At 37.8% G+C, this 20,498-nt stretch overlaps 1 protein-coding gene across 50 annotated transcripts in view; it reads left to right on the forward strand.

The window, feature by feature from the left end:
- The window catches only part of SETD5 (SET domain containing 5), an 80,923-nt gene that overhangs the window by 47,760 nt on the left and 12,665 nt on the right, over nucleotides 1-20,498 (forward strand). For all 50 annotated transcript variants that reach the window (XM_078351555.1, XM_078351571.1, XM_078351563.1 and 47 more), the window contains 7 exons: nucleotides 757-1,009; nucleotides 1,356-1,439; nucleotides 2,203-2,460; nucleotides 2,841-3,161; nucleotides 3,556-3,798; nucleotides 9,469-9,598; nucleotides 19,776-20,023. In XM_078351555.1, the coding sequence (XP_078207681.1) occupies nucleotides 757-1,009; nucleotides 1,356-1,439; nucleotides 2,203-2,460; nucleotides 2,841-3,161; nucleotides 3,556-3,798; nucleotides 9,469-9,598; nucleotides 19,776-20,023 (1,537 nt within the window). The remainder of the gene's footprint in view (nucleotides 1-756; nucleotides 1,010-1,355; nucleotides 1,440-2,202; nucleotides 2,461-2,840; nucleotides 3,162-3,555; nucleotides 3,799-9,468; nucleotides 9,599-19,775; nucleotides 20,024-20,498) is intronic.

Below are 20,498 nucleotides of genomic sequence, written 5' to 3' on the forward strand. Positions count from 1 at the left end.
GGTCACTTTGGGCAAAATAGAGATTATGTGTTAAAGTGATGTGAGGTCTAGGTATACCTAATTCATCAAAGAAAATAAAAAATTTTAATAAGAAGTAGGGAATTAGTAGGTGAAAGTGAGGTCATAGTAATGGTGGGCATAAGATGAGTCTGCCCACATCAACCTTTATCATTTATTCACTGCCTACTAAATAGCAAATATACCATTGGGAGAATTGAATTTAGAGATGGCTTTTTTTTTTTCCTCCACTGACCATGGGGTAGAATTGGGGTTACCCAGAGAAAGACAGAACACTGAAAGTGTTAGGTCAGGCACAGTGGCTCATGTCTTTAATCCCAGCACTTTGGGAGACTGAGGCTGGAAAATCACTTGAGCCCAGGAGTTCAAGACCAGCCTAGGCAACATGGCAAAACCCCATCTCTGCCAAAAATAAAACATTAGCTTAGCATGATGGTGCATACCTGTAGTCCCAGCTACTCAGGAGGCTGAGGTAGGACATCGCTTGAACCTGGGAAGTGGAGGCTGTAGTGAGCTGTGATGCACCACTGCACTCCAGATTGGGGGACAGAGCAAAACTCTGTCTCTAATAAAAAGAAAAACAAAAGTATGTATAGGACTCTCTAATGTCTCTGTTTAACTTATTCAGATATAATATCAGAGGAAATTACTGTGCTGATATTTTGAGAGGGTGAATGGATAATAAAACTGAATTTCAAGGGTACTGAGACAGGCATTTTGGTTGTTTCTTTGGAGCAGTAATTATAAAGTGGACTGTGCATGTCACAAGGGAAACCGGAATTGTCCTATACAAAAAAGGAATCCTAATGCTACAGAACTGCCACTCCCACCACCTACTCCAAGCCTACCCACCATTGGAGCAGAGACTAGACGTAGAAAAGCACGACGGAAAGAGCTAGAGATGGAGCAGCAAAATGAGGCTCCAGAGGAGAATAATGACCAGCAATCACAAGAAGTTCCAGAAAAAGTAACTGTATCCAGTGACCATGAGGTAATCGTCCCTGGTCAAATAATGATGCTATCGCAGCTATCCTCCAAAGGAAGAGGATCCCAGGTTGCCGCATGGTTTAAGTAGGGGAGCTAGTAACACTTAATACCCTTTGTATCAATGCGGGTGTGTTGTGTTCATTCATTCCTGTTTTGCAATGTCAAGAACATCCTTTGTTGGTTTTGCACCAGAGAATGGGGGTTATCATCTGTGTTTACCATGTGGCCTTACATGAGTTAATACTTTAAAGCCCTAGAAATTGTTTTAGAGAGTTTTAAGCTACCAGAATAAAACAGATTGATTTTTTCTCAGAGCTTGAGTACAGCTGAATATTGCCTCTGTCTTAAAGGAAGTAGACAATCCAGAAGAAAAACCAGAAGAAGAGAAAGAAGAGATTATAGATGACCAGGAGAACCTAGTTCATAGCAGGAGGGTGAGTACCTCTGACAGTCCTTTGCGCCTTCTCCTTTCTGCTACTTGCATTATGTGAACCCCTTCTGTTCTCTTGACTTTGTATCATCTCATTGATTTGACCTGTAGGTTATAATTTGGCCTTTTTCCATAATACATGTTTTATTACAATTTTTTTATTTATTTTTTTCTATATACCCAGCAGTTTTCTAGTGATTATTATGTAGTGATGGTTTTAAAAATTGTTTGTTTTTTTTGTTTGTTTTTTCTTTTTAACTAACAGTCTGATTCCAAAAAGTTGGCTGGTCAGAATCAAAATGTATTATAGTTGATTTGCTCTGAATTAGGACTTTTCTAGGTTTGTGTGAGTTTTGAATTTTTTTAAAATACTTTTAGTCATTTGAACTAAAATATTCTACTTTTATGCTGAAACCAGTTGTGTGTTTATGAACCTCATTTAGTTTAAAGAAAATCTACTTGGTTATTTTAAAACTCTGAAAATACAAAGAAAACTTGGTTTTGACAACTTTTTTTTATATTAAAAAGTTTCAAAATAACTGACCCTTTTTGAAGTTTATGTTTGACCTTGCCTTTATTTACAACTATTCCCTACATTTAAAATGAAATACTTTATTTTTAGTTTTTATCTTTTTTCCAAGTTATGTGTGTCATCTTACTGGTAGTTAAATCAGCTTCTATAAATTTCCATTAATAATACTTTTGTAAAGCCTGTTCTTTCATCCTCATTTGAAGCTCCCTTCTACACCAATGCTATTTCTTTCTAGACCCGAGAGGACAGGAAGGTAGAAGCCATCATGCATGCTTTTGAAAACTTAGAGAAAAGAAAGAAGCGGCGGGATCAGCCCTTGGAACAGAGCAACTCTGATGTAGAAATTACTACAACCACTTCAGAGGCTCCTGTTGGTGAAGAGACAAAAACTGAAGTCCCTGAATCTGAAGTTAGTAACTCTGCTTCAAATGTTACCATCCCAAGCACCCCACAGAGTGTTGGTGTGAACACCCGGCGGTCTTCCCAAGCAGGGGTAAGAGTTGAAACGTCTTCAGAGCTTAGACATCCTCACCTTTGCTAATGTTTTGGAATGGTTAAAATCAGTATTTTCAGCTGTGTTCCATATCACAATAAATAAGGCCATTAACTGTTTAACTGGAACCATTTCATTGGCCTATTTTATAAAAGCTTATTAGAGATAGAAATAATTAACCCAGACGTCTGCCCCTAGCCTCTCTAGCTCATTTAAATGTATACATTTTTGTGTTTAAGAATTACATTTTAAATTAGTGTTTCTAATCCTTACATTTTTCATCAGTAGATATTCTGAATGCTTAATATAAATAGTAAATTAGACCGTTTGCTGATAAGGCATTTCTGCTAAGCATTTGACCCTACCTACTATTGCTACAGGATATTACTGCAGAAAAACCAGTCCCCAAGCCACCTCCAGCAAAGCCTTCTAGGCCCCGGCCGAAGAGTCGAATTTCTCGATACAGAACCAGTTCAGCCCAAAGACTAAAGCGTCAAAAGCAGGCCAATGCACAGCAGGCAGAGTTGTCACAAGCTGCCTTGGAAGAGGGAGGAAATAACAGTTTAGTAACTCCTACTGAAGCTGGAAGTATAGACATTTCAGGAGAAAACAGGCAATTAACAGGGTCTGACCCAACTGTGGTGTCAATTAGTGGATCCCATGTCAACCGTGCTGCATCTAAATACCCCAAAACCAAAAAGGTAAGTCACAAATAACATCTTTTATAAGTCTAGTCTGGCAAGGGCTGTCTTAGTGAAATGAGAGGACCTATAATCCCCAGAAGAAACTAATATCAATATTATTAGACTGAAAGTTCTAAAATGCTTTGACACAAAAGGCCTGAGCCATCCTGCTGCCTGTTGTTTCCTCATTTTTAATCAGCTTAAATCACTGATAGCTGAAATTTTTCCTCTCTTAGTGGACATGGAGAGGGTGAAGGAAGATACCCTTGCGTTCTGATTGCCCAGTTCATACTGCAGCTGCTGCATCTCCCTCTGTCCTAGTTTCTAGATGACATTTGTCTTTGTGAACTACATTACTACCTCTTGATTTATACATCTGCAGCATCAACTAATGATCTCTTTTTTACCTTAGTATCTAGTTACAGAATGGTTGAATGATAAAGCAGAGAAGCAAGAGTGCCCTGTTGAGTGTCCTTTACGTATCACAACGGATCCAACTGTACTGGCAACGACCCTGAACATGTTACCGGGTCTTATCCATTCCCCATTAATTTGCACCACCCCCAAACACTACATTCGTTTTGGATCACCCTTTATCCCTGAGAGGCGTCGAAGGCCGCTTCTGCCTGATGGCACATTCAGCTCCTGTAAGAAGGTATGTCTGTGTTTATGTATGTGTGTTTTGTTTGTTTGTGTGTGTGTGTGTGTGTGTGTGTGTTTTAACCTAAGATTCCTATCATGACATAAATAACATGTTCTCTACATAGCCATTCTGCCCATGTGAGTTTATAATGAGTTAGTTGTTCAGCCATAAAAACTGATTCAATAAGAGTCAGACAATGATGGAATAAATATACTGCATTTTGGTGCTCAAATTTGTGACTGGTCACTGATGTCTCTTCTGAGAACCCTTGAGGTTCCTGAGTGAGAGTACACAGCAGTGGATGACTGGGTAGGAATGGATATGTTTTGTGTGTGCTCTTGTGATACTGGTTAATGTGTCCACTTATGATTATTGTGTGAGATTAGGCCCCAGGTCCTCTAGAACACTGTTGCATAAATGAAAAGTAATTAAATTGTGTTTTAAATCAATTCAACCACTATTATCCACCCTCATCACTTGAAGGAAATTATTGAAAAAACCCTGTTGTAATTGGCGTAATTCCTGTTCCTTGATCAAATGACAAGTCTGACTGTCTATTCCCTAGAGAATACGCAGTCTACCCTAAAAGACTCTCTTTCTCTCTCTGTCTCTGCCTCTTTCTCCTCTTTCTAGTTACTTACTGTTTTTGGATCTACTGGCAGTAGCGTTTGGTGGTGTTTTTGGAATGTTCTTTCTTAATTCCCGGAAGGCTTGCATATTTTCCAAACGTGTCTCTTAGGAATAGATCACTTTCTCAGATCTATGATGTCATTTTCCATGTTTCTAGAAGTATAGGGCACCCTTTCATTTGGCCTTCCTTTGAGGTAGAGTCTGTTCCCTGGAACACCCTTTTCTCTTATCCTCAGATCTGGATTCAGGCTGCCTTCCTCAGTGTCTGCCATTGCCCTCCTCCACTGGCATCACGTACATGAGGATGCTGCATGTAGATTATTTGATGTGATGAAGTCTACAACTCCAGGCAGGTCTTCCCTGACTCCTCCAAACTTAAAACTTTTTCTCTTTCCCCAAAGAACAGAAATTATTTTCTGGGTGGGGAGGGGGGGAACATGAAAGATGAGCCAGAATGGTGTGGGATATGGAGGGGAGGACGGCAACAGGAATCTGTGCAAAAAGGAAGGACACATCAGCACACTGCAGAACGTCTTTCCCTAATTGCACATCTTATGTAAATATTGGAATCACTCATTTGGTTTGTTCAGGGAAACCCTAGTAGAAGAAATCCTAAAGAGAAATTTGACCATTTCTAAGGATGTTACCTGTTAAAGCATCTTATCAAGCCAGATTGTACTATCTCCTGTTTGGGTCCTTTAAGAAGTGTAGGCGATTATTTGTTATAGATTAGTAGTGAAGTCGGAGCTGCAAATAATATGAACTATGCTCTTGAATTGAAATTCCTTCTTGATAATTTTGATGCTGGGTTGCAGTCTTTGTTTCCATCTTTTCCAACTAGCAGAGACTTATGAAAACCAAAAACATGTGTCTAGGACCGTAACTTCCAATCTGGTAGAAAATGCATTTCTTTAAGCTTTTTTAACCAAGGTAGTACTTATTTCTATTGCGCATCCTTATATTTCTACGGGCAACAAATAGAAATTCCGTTTAACACAAGTCCATGTTATATTTTCCAAATGTATCTGACTATCCTTAATCTTATTTATACAGGCTCTGCTTAAGCACTTTTATCTATGTGTCATGGTTAGTCTTTTAGGAAAGAGTTTAGGCTATATACACAGGATTATCATAACAAGACTATTAAATAGAGTCTTTAAAAACTGTTTAAGTTTAAATCATTGCTTTTTGTGTGCTGTCCACATATCAAGATTGTATTTTTTAAAATGCAGCTTTTTATGAGGCAAAATAAAATCAAATTGAATGTTTTATCAAGAATTGAACTTGGCTTTATGGCAGTAATCTAAGAAAGAGTTCTTAGATTGGTGAGAAAGAACTTAATCTAATATAGAACCTGAGAACATTTCCATTATTAAACAAAATTGTAATAAAATTCTGAAAAATCCCTCAGAGTGTAAGTTAATCAGATAGATGAGAAAAACAACCCTCTTTGGGATAATTTAGAATGACGTATATTTCTATTGGCTTACTGTTTCATACCTGACTAAAAGAGGTAAGGGCCTGTCCTCGTAACTTAAAAACTTATGAATATAGGACAAATTAAAGTTGTATCCATTAGTTGTACTCAGATTCTTTTTTTTTTTTTTGAGACGGAGTTTCACTCTTGTTACCCAGGCTGGAGTGCAATGGCGTGATCTCGGCTCACCGCAACCACCGCCTCCTGGGTTCAGGCAATTCTCCTGCCTCAGCCTCCTGAGTAGCTGGGATTACAGGCACGTGCCACCATGCCCAGCTAATTTTTTGTATTTTTAGTAGAGACGGGGTTTCACCATGTTGACCAGGATGGTCTCGATCCTTGACCTCATTTTCCACCCGCCTTGGCCTCCCAAAGTGCTGGGATTACAGGCGTGAGCCACCACGCCTGGCCCGGTCATACTCAGATTCTTATGCCGTTTTTTTTAATTTTCATTATTATTTTGCTGCTTCCGAAGAGAAGAGTTTGAGTATTTGACAGAACATTTTATGATATTTCTGGGGTTTCTAAATTGAATCATAGTTCTTAAGAAGCATTTTATAGTGTATTATTTTTTAGAGCTTCAGTTGTTATTTTAGAAGCACTTACAAGTGGCCAACAAAGCTTTCAGTAGTGTTTCACCTTGTTCTCTCTAAACTCATCTTCTAGACACAATGTGTAAAGGGCTTTTGGTCTCCAGACTTCTTAGTAAAACCATTCTGACTAATAATGAAACACTGTGCTTTGCCTTGATATTAATATTTCATTTTATACACTGAAACACTGTCTGTAAATCTCTAAACATAACATTGAAATTTAGTTGAATTAGGGACTCGTCGAAAACCTGCTGAGTGCTCAGTAATGTGCTACAAGCTTTCTTCATATACATTATCTCACTTATCATTCATGATATTGGGATTATTGTCCTTAATTTATATATCCAGAAGCTTTGTCTCAGACATGTTTGGTAACTTGCCCAAAGTAAAGCAGTTAGTAAGTGACACAGCCAAATTTCTTTTGGTGGCAGGTAGTGGGGGTTCACAGGGTCTCACAGGTCTCACTGTTGTCCAGGCTGGAGTGTAGTGGCACCATCACAGCTCACTGCAGCCTTGACCTGCTGGGCTCAAGCGTCCTCCTACCTCAGCTTCCTGTGTAGCTGGGACCACAGGCACACCACCATGCCTGACTACTATTCGTATTTTTTGTAGCAATAGGGTTTTGCTCTGTTGCCTAGGCTGGTCTCAAACTCCTGAGCCCAAGAAATCTGCCACCTTGGCCTCCCAAAGAGTTGGCCTCCCAATGAGCCACTGTACCCATCCTCATAGCCAAGTTTCAAGCCAGGGCTTTTGGACTCCAAAAGCTGTATTATTTCCTTGCTCTTTTCCCATAATAACGAGACCTCTTAAAACGTTCCTCTTACCCATCTTTGAGCCTCCTAGAAAACTCTTTGCAATTCACTTTAATACAGAGTTTCAGAGAAGGGAGAAATATTCTTTTGATTTTAACAGCTTGCCGAGTAGATGCATCTAAATTAACTTATTGTCAATAGGGTTAATGGTATCTTGTTAGATACAAACAAATGTCCATGTTCCTTTTTTTTTTTTTTTGAGACGGAGTTTTGCTCTTGTTATCCAAGCTGGAGTGCAATGGTGCAATCTCGGCTCCTCGCAACCTCCGCCTCCTGGGTTCAGGCAATTCTCCTGCCTCAGCCTCCTGAGTAGCTGGGATTACAGGCAGGTGCCACCATGCCCAGCTAATTTTTTGTATTTTTTAGTAGAGACGGGGTTTCACCATGTTGACCAGGATGGTCTCGATCTCTTGACCTCGTGATCCACCGCCTCAGCCTCCCAAAGTGCTGGGATTACAGGCTTGAGCCACCGCGCCTGGCCATGTTCCTTTTTTATATGAGTCCTGAAATATTGTAAAATTATACAACAGGACCGGGAGAAAATTTGACCATATTTTTTTGAGTTTTACCTTATAGCTTAACATGGTAGTATCTTTGTTCTAGAATACTCCAGTTCTTGTTTTACGTTCCCTTGTTGTAGTCATCAGATCCAGAATGTAAATTCCTTTATGAGTACATACACTAGAATGTAGAAATATTAAAAAATTACTCATATCGGAAAGCTCGGTGACCCCAAATGAGTCTGTTTTTTCCTCTGAAAAGAAAAAGGTGGCTGTAACAAAAGATTTTTCACTCCTGAGCCTAATTTTTCCATTTATAAAATGAGTGCTTTGTACAAGATGACTTCTAAGTTTTCTTCTGAGCATTAAGGCTATATGTATGGTTCTGACAATTCATCTTTATATCAGTATTCTGTATCTAAGAGAGTTCATTCTTGAGGTTTTTATTCTGTTTTTGTGTTTGCTTTTCAGAGACCTGGTTGTATTCTAAAATGTTTACATGATTCAAATTAACCATTGAGAGCTCTTTTTTATATACTCATTCACTCTTCCTTCCAAATGTTTACAATTTTAGTTTTGCTTTCATTTGGCCAGCCGCAATGACATTTATATGGTGTAAGTTTTTTGGTGAAATTTTTATGGATTATTTCCTATGTTTCTAAGAGGGAAAAATCTATGAGAATTGCTCTCTTTGGTGAAGAGAATATTTACTTCCTGTAATACATGTTCTCTAAAGGTATAAATTATAATAATTCACCTTTGCTCTTCCTATTTGGGGGAGGGTCTTACTCAGAAATTGATGTTTATCAAAATTCGATCTGTCTTATGTCAGGGCAGGAGAGCCACAGAGTGGTGAGCAACCTACAACTGTATATCTTAAGAGAACACAATTACAGGTAAGAAATTTTCTCTCTTCCACAGGATGCGTAATCTTATCCTAATTTTTGCAGGCTTACTATCTGTTCAACATTTATTTCTCGTCAGCTTATTATTCTCATCTTTACTACCAACAACTTGTGACTGATAGGTATTCTTTTTGACTTTTTTTCTTTTTTTGATTTCTACAGAAGTTCATTTCTTGATTTGCATTACTCGTGCATAATTTAACCAAACTGCTTGTTGGTGGGAGATCCCCTAGGTTATTTCTTTTGAGATAGACCTTTTGCAAATCTTTTGGTAGCTCTAGTAAAGACTCATCCTTATCCAAAATCTTCCTGTGAATCTTTTTTATTACCTCTTCACATGTCTCCAGCATAGGGCAGACAACTTTTTAGAGATCTTTATCTTCCTTCTAGGCACTTATTTTATGCACTTTATTCTATATGATCTGAGCCTCTCCTAAATAAATGTTAAGATTTCTTCCTAAGTCTTCCCATTTTACATCATCCCAAACAGTATGAAAAGTTGAATAGTAGTCATTTTTTGTTGTTTTTTGTCTTTTAATGGGATCTCATTATATGTAATCCAGATTTTCTCAAATTTTGTCAGTTAAAAGGAATTGATGGGACAGTGTTCTAATATGCTAAGGCACAAGAGAATAAAATGCTTGACTGTGTAACTGAATTAGTGTGTTGGATTGTATCACTCACTAGTTAATGTACATTTAAAACAGGTGTACTAAATAGTTTTAAATGATTATTGATAATTCTGTGGTTCTTTTCCCATTATAGCGCTGGATAAAACAAGCCTTAGAAGAAGGGATGACTCAGACATCATCTGTACCCCAAGAGACTAGAACTCAGCACCTATACCAAAGTAATGAGAATACTAGCTCTTCTAGTATCTGCAAAGACAATGCAGGTACGTATCTAAAACCTTTCTGAGTATGTGGCCAGTGATTGTTTTAGGTCTGCATAAAAAAATTCAGTATGAGTACTTCTGATACAAAAAAGAAATGGCATGTTTTCTAAATAGTTACTTTACATCTGTCTTTACAGAGGAAGAGAGAGATCTCAAGTCAGGGATCAGTTTTCCCAGGACGACAAAGAAGGACTAGACAGTGTACAGATAACAGCAGAAATGGTTATAAAAAAAGGTTAGATACATTTAAAGTAGTAAGTTTAGGAAATCTAGATTCATATTTATAAGATGGGAAAATGACAAGAAAGTGGTGGAACATTAATATTCAGGAAAGAATTAAAGTCCTAAGTTATTAAGTTGGTGGGGCATGGTTCAGGGGACAGGGGAATGAATGAAATAAGTGAGAAATTATTATCAATTGATTGTTTTCAAAGGGCATATATAGTTAGTATAAAATTTTTGCAGTGGCTCACTCCTGTTATCCCAGTACTTTGAGAGACCGAGGCAGGTGGATTACCTGAGGTTGGGAGTTAAAGACCAGCCTGGCCAACATGGTGAAACTCTGTCTCTCCCAAAAATAGAAAAATTAGCTGGGCATCTTGGCAGTCACCTGTAATCTCAGCTACTTGGGAGGCTGAGGCGGGGGAGGATCACTTGAACCTGGGAGGCAGAGGTAAAAGTGAGCTGAGATCGTGCCACTGTACTCCAGCCTGGGCAACAGAACAAGTCTTCGTCTCAAAAAAAAAATTAAAAAATAAATTTTTTTAAAGACTGCTTTAAATCTAAAGTTTTTGTTGTACATTTTTATGCTAGATGGCTGTGAAGTCATTTGGTCCATTGTTTTTCAGTGATTTACAAGAGTTATAATTGAAAGCACTTGTGGTACCATCTTAATGTATTCTGTGACAATCTTTTTGCCAGTTTCTCCTGTAAATACCAGCTTAACTGAAAAGTTCTTTGTGATTTCCGTAACTTTGTCTCTGAGTCAGTTTTTTAAATATTATGCAATCAAAATACCTAAGTAAATTAGATGGCTAAAGCTCATGAAAGGCTGCAGCAAATATAATATTTCAGATTTTCCTTAAAAAACCACTTCATTGTTCCTGTTTACCAAATTCCAGAATAAATATAATGAACTTGAATTTAATGAGAGAAAAGCGTCTTGCTCTGTTGCCCAGGCTAGAGTGCAGTGGCATGATCTTGGCTCACTGCAACCTCTGCCTCCCGGGTTCAAGCAGTTCTCCTGCCTCAGCCTCCCAAGTAGCTGGGATTGCAGATGCCCACCACCTTGCCCAGCTAATTTTGTATTTTTAATAGAGACAGGGTTTCACCATGTTGGCCAGGCTGGTCTCAAACTCCTGATCTCGTGATCCGCCCACCTCAGCCTCCCAAAGTGCTGGGATTACAGGCATGAGCCACCATGCCCGGTCTAGATAAATTTTTAGTAGCAGATATTGCTACTTTAATAAAAGTTCTAATTTCATTTGCATTTTACTTAAGATTTTATTTGGGAAAAAGTTAATCACTTTTTTTTTTCTCCCCGAGATGGAGAATCAAGCAGTTCTCCCTGCCTCAGCCTCCCAAGTAGCTGGGATTACAGGCACCTGCTACCATGCCTGGCCAATTTTTGTAGTTTGAATAGAGATGGGGTTTTGCCATGCTGGCCAGGTGGGTCTTGAACTCCTGACCTCAGGTGATCTGCCCCCCTCACCCTTCCAAAGTGCTGGGATTACAGGCGTGAGCCACTGCACCTGGCCATGAATTGATAGTTTTGAAATTATGGATTTAGTTTATTCTTCTATCTCTAGATTATACCTTCTAAGTTAGCACATATATACTTCAGGATAATAAAATCCCATTTATCTGAAAGATAAATTATACTGTTTATTTAAAACATTTTCTTCTGGTATTTGCCAAAGACAGGGAGATTTAGTCAAATAAGATTAATATAAAGAAATCTTGGCACCAGATTTCTGTTCATATTAATACTTTTTTGACAGCTTTTAAGGTGTAGTAAGAATATAACTTAGCTGAAATAGACTGTCATGTTTGCATATCTTTCTGGTTTGTGTGTTAATGCATGTGTATGATTAAAGTTGGGAATAGGAGATTGTATAGCAGTTCACATCCTGACTAGCAAAGCATTATAGGAAAAGTGTCTTATGTTACTACATGCCCTGGTTGGAATAAACTTAGGATTCTTAGTCATCAGCCTTTTCTGTTGTTGAGCTTCTGTCCTAGTCTAACAGTGAGAAACGTTCACAGGACACACCTTGCCCTTAAAGAGCAACAAAAATAGAAGCAAAATACTTGATTTAAAAAATCCAGCAGCAGTCAAATGAGTGAGTTATATTACTACAAAGTTTGTGTAAATTCTTAAGAATTACTTTTATTTGTTGGCTCTCTTTATTTTTCAAGAATACCAGAGAGACATTAATTAAGAAAGGGGAACGGATTGCTATAGTAGAAAGAATCAAACAGACCTTTATTTGAAAACCAGCTGTCCCTTTACTAACTAACTATATGATGTTACTTAAAGTCTCTGAGGCCGGGCATGGTGGCTCGCGCCTGTAATCCCAGCACTTTGGAAGCCCAGGCAGGTGGATCACCTGAGGTCAGGAGTTCGAGACCAGCCTGGCCAACATGTTGAAACCCCATCTCTACTAAAAATACAAAAGTTAGCCAGACCTGGTTGTGCACCTATAATCCCAGCTATTTGGGAGGCTGAAGCAGAATTGCTTGAACCCAGGAGACAGGTTGTAGTGAGCCGAGACTGTGCCACTGCACTCCAGCCTGGGTGACAGAGGAAGACTCTTGTCTCAAGGAGTCAATCAGTCAATCAGTCTGAGCCTCATCTATAAAATGGGAATAGTATAGTAACACCTGCTTTATAGGGCTAACATTAGAATGAATAAAGCATATAAAGTTCTCAGTATAGTATTAGGCCCATAAGAGGAATTATTACACAGTCATTGTTCTACGCAGAATACTCTTTCTTGTAGAATATGTATGGATTAATAAATGCATTAAAGATTCTAAGTTCCTAAAAGCTGAAATTTTATAGAAATAAAAGTTACTATCAAAGTGGGGCAGGGGGCATAATGTTCATTGTTTGTAAATGATACGGATATATGCCTAGGAAAGCCTAAATAATCAGCTAAAAAACTTAGAATTTATAAGAGTTTAGTAAAATCACTGGATAGAAGCTTAAATATATATAAAGTGTAAATATATTTTTAAAAATCATTAATATACTGAGAAAGTGAATGAATACAAATTTTTTGTTCCCAAACTTAACAAAACTAAGAAACTGCCTAGGAATAACCTTAGTTGGTTATATGGAGTAAACTGCTACTGAGAAATATTTTTAAAGTCTGGGGAAATGGAAATTCCTTTTTTTTTTTTTTTAATTTTTATTTTTCCCATGAACCGTACATGAGACTTGAGAGAAACTTCATGTTCATTATCGAAAGAATATGTGTGTGTGTGTGTGTGTGTGTGTGTGTGTGTGTGTGTGTGTGTATTTCTCTCTGTCTGTCTCTCTGTCTCTTTTTATATAATTCCCATGAAACTGCCTTGTTTTTGGAATTTGATTGAATGACTCTGAAGTCTGCCTTTAAAAATATATATAACAAAGTAATTTATCTTGAAATATAAGACTAGCTTCTAATATGAAGCTAGTAGTTAAATTAATATAATATTGATGCAAGAATGAATGTATATATGAAACAAAATAGAACAGGCCTGAATATAAATGTAAAAGTTGGTAAATTGTCCTGGAAGTTTTACTGAGGAGATTGGAAAAGAATTAGATTCTAGCTGGACCCAGTGACAGGTACCTATAACTCTCAACTACTTGGGAGACTGAGGTAGGAGGATCACTCAAGCACAGGAGTTGAAGTTCAGCCTGGGCAACACAGCAAGACCCTTTGTTTAAAAGGACTAAGTCCTTGGCGAAAGAAAGTTCTAGGTGCATTGAAATATATATATATTTTTTACTTCAATCTTGGGCCTGGCATAGTGACTCTCACCTGCAATTCTAGCTCTTTGGGATGCCAAGGTAGGAGGATCACTTGAAGCCAGTAATTTGAGGCCAGCCTGGGCAACATAGAGAGACTCCCGTCTCTACAAAACATAAAAATTAGCCAGGCATGGTATTGTGTTGCCTGTACCCTTAGTGAGGCTGAGGTAGGAGGATGGCTTATGCCCAGGAATTTGAGGCTGCCTTGAGCTGGGATAGTGCCACTGTATTCCACCCTGAATGAGAGCAAGACAAGTATCTCTAAAAATAATAATAAATAATATAACTGTATTAACCATGTTTCTGTGTCTATATTGTCTCTGAATTATTAGAGGATTAATACATGGGGGAAAGGATTTGCAGTAAAACTGACAGGACAGTAATATCCCTGCTAGCAATTTGGTAAGATTTATCATGTGCATTAAAAACATTCATATTCCTTAACTTAGTAGTTGTTCATTTGCCCTGCTTGGTATCTTTCCTACAGAAACAGACATAGAAACCAAAATTTATATCTAAGGTTGGTCTAAAGTAATTGCAGTTTTGGACCATTAATTTTAAATCACTGTAACTAGACTTGAACACATCTTTATTAATCAAAATAGGAACCACTACAATCAACACATTTTTGCCAATGAGAAGTAAGTTTGTTTATTCCTGTAGCATAAACATCCATGCTTCAGGATTTGACAAACTCTTGCAAAATGTTCTCTGCATTTTGTGGAAGTGCTTTCCCTGCAAAAAGTTGGTTGGGGGAGGGTCAGGTGAACATGGTGAGTGAGACACTTTCCTAGCCCAATTTGATCAACACTTCAAAAGTTGAATGAATTGATTATTAGAATAATTCTTAGTTATTAACAATTGCCAGAACTATAGGTTAAAAATAACCAGAATTCCAACCCTAGGAATGGTAGGATTTGTAATTTTATGCTTGTGCACATACTTGTAATGGAGTATCATACACTATTTATTAAAAATTTTATTCTTGGCTGGGCGCGGTGGCTCAAGCCTGTAATCCCAGCACTTTGGGAGGCTGAGACGGATGGATCACAAGGTCAAGAGATCGAGACCATCCTGGTCAACATGGTGAAACCCCGTCTCTACATACAAAAAATTAGCTGGGCACGGTGGTGCGTGCCTGTAATCCTAGGTACTCGGGAGGCTGAGGCAGGAGAACTGCCTGAACCCTGGAGGCGGAGGTTGCGGTGAGTCGAGATCGCGCCATTGTACTCCAGCCTGGGTAACAAGAGCGAAACTCCGTCTCAAAAAAAAAAAATTTATTCTTGATTCATTTTATCAAATTAACTCCCTCTACCTCCAAAAACAGCATTGTACCACTTTTGGATAAGATTTGTGATTTTAACTAACACCTTGAATTTGTAAGAATATTTTAAAAATATATACTATGACTGAGGTTCCTTCTAGGCATGTAAGGATGATTTAATATTTGAAAATTTAATAATATAATTCATTTGTTAGCAGGTCAAGTGGGAGAGAAGAATAACGCAGTGTTACCAATTTAATGGTAAAATAACATACTTTAGATTTTTTTTAACAATCTAGCTAAAAAGTTGCCTGTTTGTCATGCATCATGAAAACTAGTTAAACCTTAAAATCAGTTATCGAATTATCCCTCTATTACTATTATTATTTAACATAGTCCAGTCATTAGCCAAAGCAGTTACCTCTCCCCAAAAAAAATCAACATAAGAGATACAAGTATTGGTAAAGAGGGCACTTAGTATTGTTACAATGTACTATCATCCACCTAGAGAATTAACTGGAAAACGGATAGAGATTAATAGGGTAGCTAGATGAAAAATAAATATGTAAAGTTTTAAAATGTTAACAACATTTAGATAACAAAGGGAGAGATATGTCTTATTCATAATAGTAAAACAAACCAAAGAACTCTGGAGAGTAAACCTAATTAGACATGTGGTATATCTGGATGAAGGAGGACAAAAGATGTGAATAACAAAGATTATGCTATGTTCCTGGGTAAGAATGCTTCTCAAATTACTCCTGAATTTCATGTAACACCAATCAAAATCCTAACCTTTTTTTTCTTCAATAGTGTCAGCATGGTCGTTGAATGATTTCTGTAGTTTATTGCTAGAATACCTAAAGTATTTTGGGAAACTAGAATAGAATAACTGGAATTGCCCTAACAATTTTAGTATGCTGGTGTTGATTCCATATTCAACAATAAGTGGAAAGAATAACATTCAGAAATAAACATTCAGAATATAAACCCATTATACCTAAGATTCTAATAAGATAAATACAGTATTTCAAATTAACAGGGAAATTACAATTATTTTGCAATTACAGAAGATTTTGGAAGAAGATGCTAGCTATTTGTTGTAGGAAAAGGATGGATTAATTGCTACCCCATACTTAAGTATGTTCTTTATTCTTTTTTTTTTAATGGCAGTTTATCAATGTGAAGTAAAATACGGCTTTTTAAAATTAAAATTAAATATGGAGATAAAAGGAAAATAGGCTGACATTTTTACAATCTCAGGGTGGATTAACAAAAACATATCAGAGGCAGAAAATAAAATGGTCCATTTGACTAAATAGAAACAAAACATGTAAATAAAGATTTGTAAATAAAATTGAAAGGCAGTCAGTAAACTGAAAAAATACATTTGTAATTTTATTGACAAAGGGTCAACATTCTTAATATTTAAAGACCCTTGCAGATGAAGAAAAAGGCCCCAACACCCTAATAGAATGCAGGCTAAAGAACATGAGCTGGCAGTTCTCACAGGACTAAATATAAAGTTAGTACACATATGTAGATATTCTTTTGATTTAATGATCCTACGTGTAGCCATTTGTTCTAATAGCAAAAAGTGAAAAATACTTAAATTGGTTAAATTTTGATAATACTAATATGCAGCCATTAAACCTGAACTGTAGATTTCTATTCATTGTCTTAAAAAAGTCTTAGCCGTGTATTTTTGAGTGAAAATATTGAGTAGTGTGGGTAAGGCAAGAGTCAGTGAAGCAATGTCTGGATAAAAATTTGCTAGGATATTAGCATGTGTTTATTTGTGGATATGATTTTCCAGTTGTGTATATGTTTGTATAACCTTGGTCATTTTTTTGAGCAAAGGTTAAAAATGATAATAAAGGATAGATAGATTTGACCACCTAAAATTTGGAAACTATATGCAGGGAAAAGAAAAAGTAGGCAAATGCCCTTCTTTGGCCTTTAAACTTCTTAAGGGAAGACATTAGATCTCTTCTTGAATACAGTAGCATAATAAGTACTCAGTATATGTATGTTGAATAAATGCCATGTACATTGATTTGCAGGTGACAGGTTTCACGTATATCTTCAACTTTTTTCTACAACTAATGTCATAACGTAACTGACTTTAGTAGTTACAGTGTTGGACCTAGCAGTACAGAGATTGTCTGAAAGATTCCATTTTTTAAGACCCTTGAAATATTAAATATATAAAGTTACTCTGAATATAAGCCATGAATTACATGTTTGTTTGCGTTTTATATCTAGACACTTTTTAAAAGGAGGAAAGAAAATTTAGTATCTGGAACAAAAGAAAAATGAAAATATACTTCCAGCCTAGGCATATTAAAAATTCTGAGAGATCAGAAAGGAAAAAATATACATCTTCAGTATTTTTTTGCATTTACTCTTCTTTCTTCATCCAGACATCTCCTACCCTAGTTTAGTCCCTCATAACTCTTTTGATAACTACTGTATTAACTCCAGATGGTTTCCTGGTTACCAGTCTCATACTGCCTATTGCTTCCAGATTAATCTTCCTGACCCAAATATTTTCCTTGAAGCCCAGGAATAAATGTCACTCCTTCCATCCACCAAGTCTTGGGGATAAACTTTAACCTATTGATTAAGAGTATTATAGCTAGATGGGGCCAGATACGATGGCCTAAGTCTATAATCCCAGCACTTTAGAAGGCCCAGGTGGGTGAATCACTTGAGGTCAGGAATTCAAGACCAGCTAAGCCAACATGGTGAAACCCTGTCTCTACTAAAAATATAAAAATTAGCCAGGCATGGTGCCAGGTTCCTATAATTCCAGCTACTTGGGAGGCTGAGGTGGGAGAATTGCTTGAACCTGGGAGGCAGAGGATGCAGTGAGCTAAGACCATGCCAGTGCACTGCAGCCTGAGCAACAGAACAAGAGTCTGTCTCGAGGAAAAAAGAATGTAGATAGATTACCTGTTGTGTATCTCTCCACCTATCAAATTTCTCACCCTTAATATGGGGATGATGATAATAGTGCTTGATTTATAGAGTTGTTAAAATTAGATATTTCACAATAAAGCACATGGCATAGTCCCTGGTATATAATAATCATTTGGAAAATATAGCATTTTTTAAACTAATGCATAGCAATATGATCACCCTCTTTTTTGAGAGGGAGCCTCACTCTGTTGCCCAGGCTGGAGTGCAGTGGCACAATCTCAGCTCACTGCAGCTTCCACCTCCCGGATTCAAGTGATTCTCCTGCCTCAGCCTCCTGAGTAGCTGAGACTACAGGCGCCCACCACCACGCCCAGCTAATTTTTGTATTTTTAGTAGAGACGGGGTTTCACCATGTTGGCCAGGATGGTCTCAATCTCTTGACCTCATGATACACCTGTCAGCCTCCCAAAGTGCTGGGGTTGTAGGCGTTAGCCACTGTGCCCAGCCTGATAATTTTTTTTGATCATACTACTATGTTGTCTATTTCTTTTTTTTTTTGTCATTGTCGTTGTTGTTCTTGAGAAGTTTCCTCCCTCTGTCACTCAGGCTGGAGTGCAGTGGCATAGTCTCAGCTCACTGCAACCTCTGCCTCCTGGGTTCAAGTGATTCTTGTGCTTCCACCTGCTAAGTAGCTGGAACTACAGGCATGCACCACTACGCCTGGCTAATTTTTTGTGTGTAGTAGAGACAGGGTTTGCCATTATTGGCCAAGCTGGTCTCAAACTCCTGGCCTCAAGTGATCTGCCTGCCTCAGCCTCCCAAAGTGCTGGGATTACAGGTGTGAGCCACCACACTTGGCCCACTATCTGTTTCTTACAGATTTTAAGCCTCTTGAAAATAGAATGTATGATGACCATTTTTCCCTTCATACCTAGTTCAGTAATCAGTAGGTATTAAATAAATAAATCTTTTTAACTGGAAATAAATAAAACTGTATTTTTATTCTGAGACTCAAGTGAGAAAGGTGCTTTGGCCTGAATGGTCACTAAAATATTTAGTGTAGTAACGTGCTTTTTAAGTGGATCTAAGAATTACAGAAAATAGGATTACTCTAGTCAAAAAGAGTATGAACCTAATTTTTTAATGGTTCAAAGAAGTTTTTCTAGAAATCATTTCACACTCTGTAGGTAGAAAAGGAGCTAGATACAGATCAGGGAATCATATAAGAACTTTATAGAAAGAGCTACTGAAAAGGGACACAAATATATAAGAAATGGTGAAAGGAGTTTGGATTTAGCATCCCAGTACGTTTAGTTGGTGATATAACAGTTTAGTAGAGGGTAACTTTGACAGAGTAACAGAGACTGAAGATTTTCAGAAACACAGTATGAAATAAATTTAGTAGTGGCTTATGCCTTTAATCCAAGGAATTTGGGAGGCCAAGGCAGCCGGATCACCTGAAGTCAGGAGTTCAAGACCAGCCTGGCCACCATGGCCAAACCCCATCTCTACTAAAAATTCAAAAATTAGTCGGATATGGTGGTGTGTGCCTGTAATCCCAGCTACTCAGGAGAATTGCTTGAACCTAGGAGGCAAAGGTTGCAGTGGGCCGAGAAGATCACGCCGCTGCACTCCAGCCTTGGTGAGAGAGCAAGACTCCATCTCATACATAAATAAATAAATAAAAGAAATTTATATTTTACACTGGTAGAAATTAAATTAGCTTTAGGGATCAGTCACTAGAGTTGTTAGATTTATCTAGAGTTTGGGAGATAGAATATTTCGGAATTATTTTAAGTGTGGTAATTAAAGAGTTTCTTTGGGATTTTGGTTTGATTGGAGGAGATAACTTAATGGGATGAGGCAGAAAACAGTTAAGAGCCATTGTAGATTGCAGATTAATGGCTTTACTTTAAAGCCTTCCATTAATCTGTGGTTTCAAACTCTCATCCAAGCTTTGTGTTTCACAGACTTGTTGAGCCCATTAAAGAAATGGAAGTCTCGCTATCTGATGGAGCAGAATGTCACCAAATTACTTCGGCCTCTGTCTCCAGTCACACCACCCCCTCCCAATTCAGGCTCAAAGAGCCCCCACCTGGCCACACCTGGTTCATCACACCCAGGAGAAGAGGAGTGTCGAAATGGATACAGCCTCATGTTTTCACCAGTCACATCTCTTACTACTGCTAGTCGCTGCAACACTCCTCTGCAGTTTGAGGTGATTTGGGTTCGGTTGTCGGGAGTGCTGGATATGAAAATCATCATTTATACCTTCTCATTTCAAATACAATACCTTTCCAGATGTTTCTTTACTATCTTCCTTCCCCATCTCAGCAAGAGAATGGGAAATCTCAGGGTCATTGTGGCCTATTAACTGGTAGCCTCTCACCTTGGCAGCCCCTGTACTTCCTAGAATAGGCACAGTGCTACCACAAATCCCATTCTTGTATCTTTTACATGCAATCCATCAGTCTCCATAATTTTAGGTAGTAAGCATGCTAGGTCTCCATCTTTATCTTTACTGTATACTTTGGTCAAAACAGGACTCTAGCTGCCTGTAGTACTTGTTAGTAACACCCACCTGAGAGCACAGGTGATATTGATTGATTGTGGTCTTTGTTTCTAGGCCTTTAAATAAGTGAAGTGTCTTTCCCAGGTTGTTAGGTATTTTCATTGTGACCTTAGTGAACAGA

The sequence above is a fragment of the Callithrix jacchus genome, chromosome 15 (assembly GCF_049354715.1).
Source record: "Callithrix jacchus isolate 240 chromosome 15, calJac240_pri, whole genome shotgun sequence".
In the NCBI taxonomy this organism is placed as follows: Eukaryota; Metazoa; Chordata; class Mammalia; order Primates; family Cebidae; genus Callithrix; species Callithrix jacchus.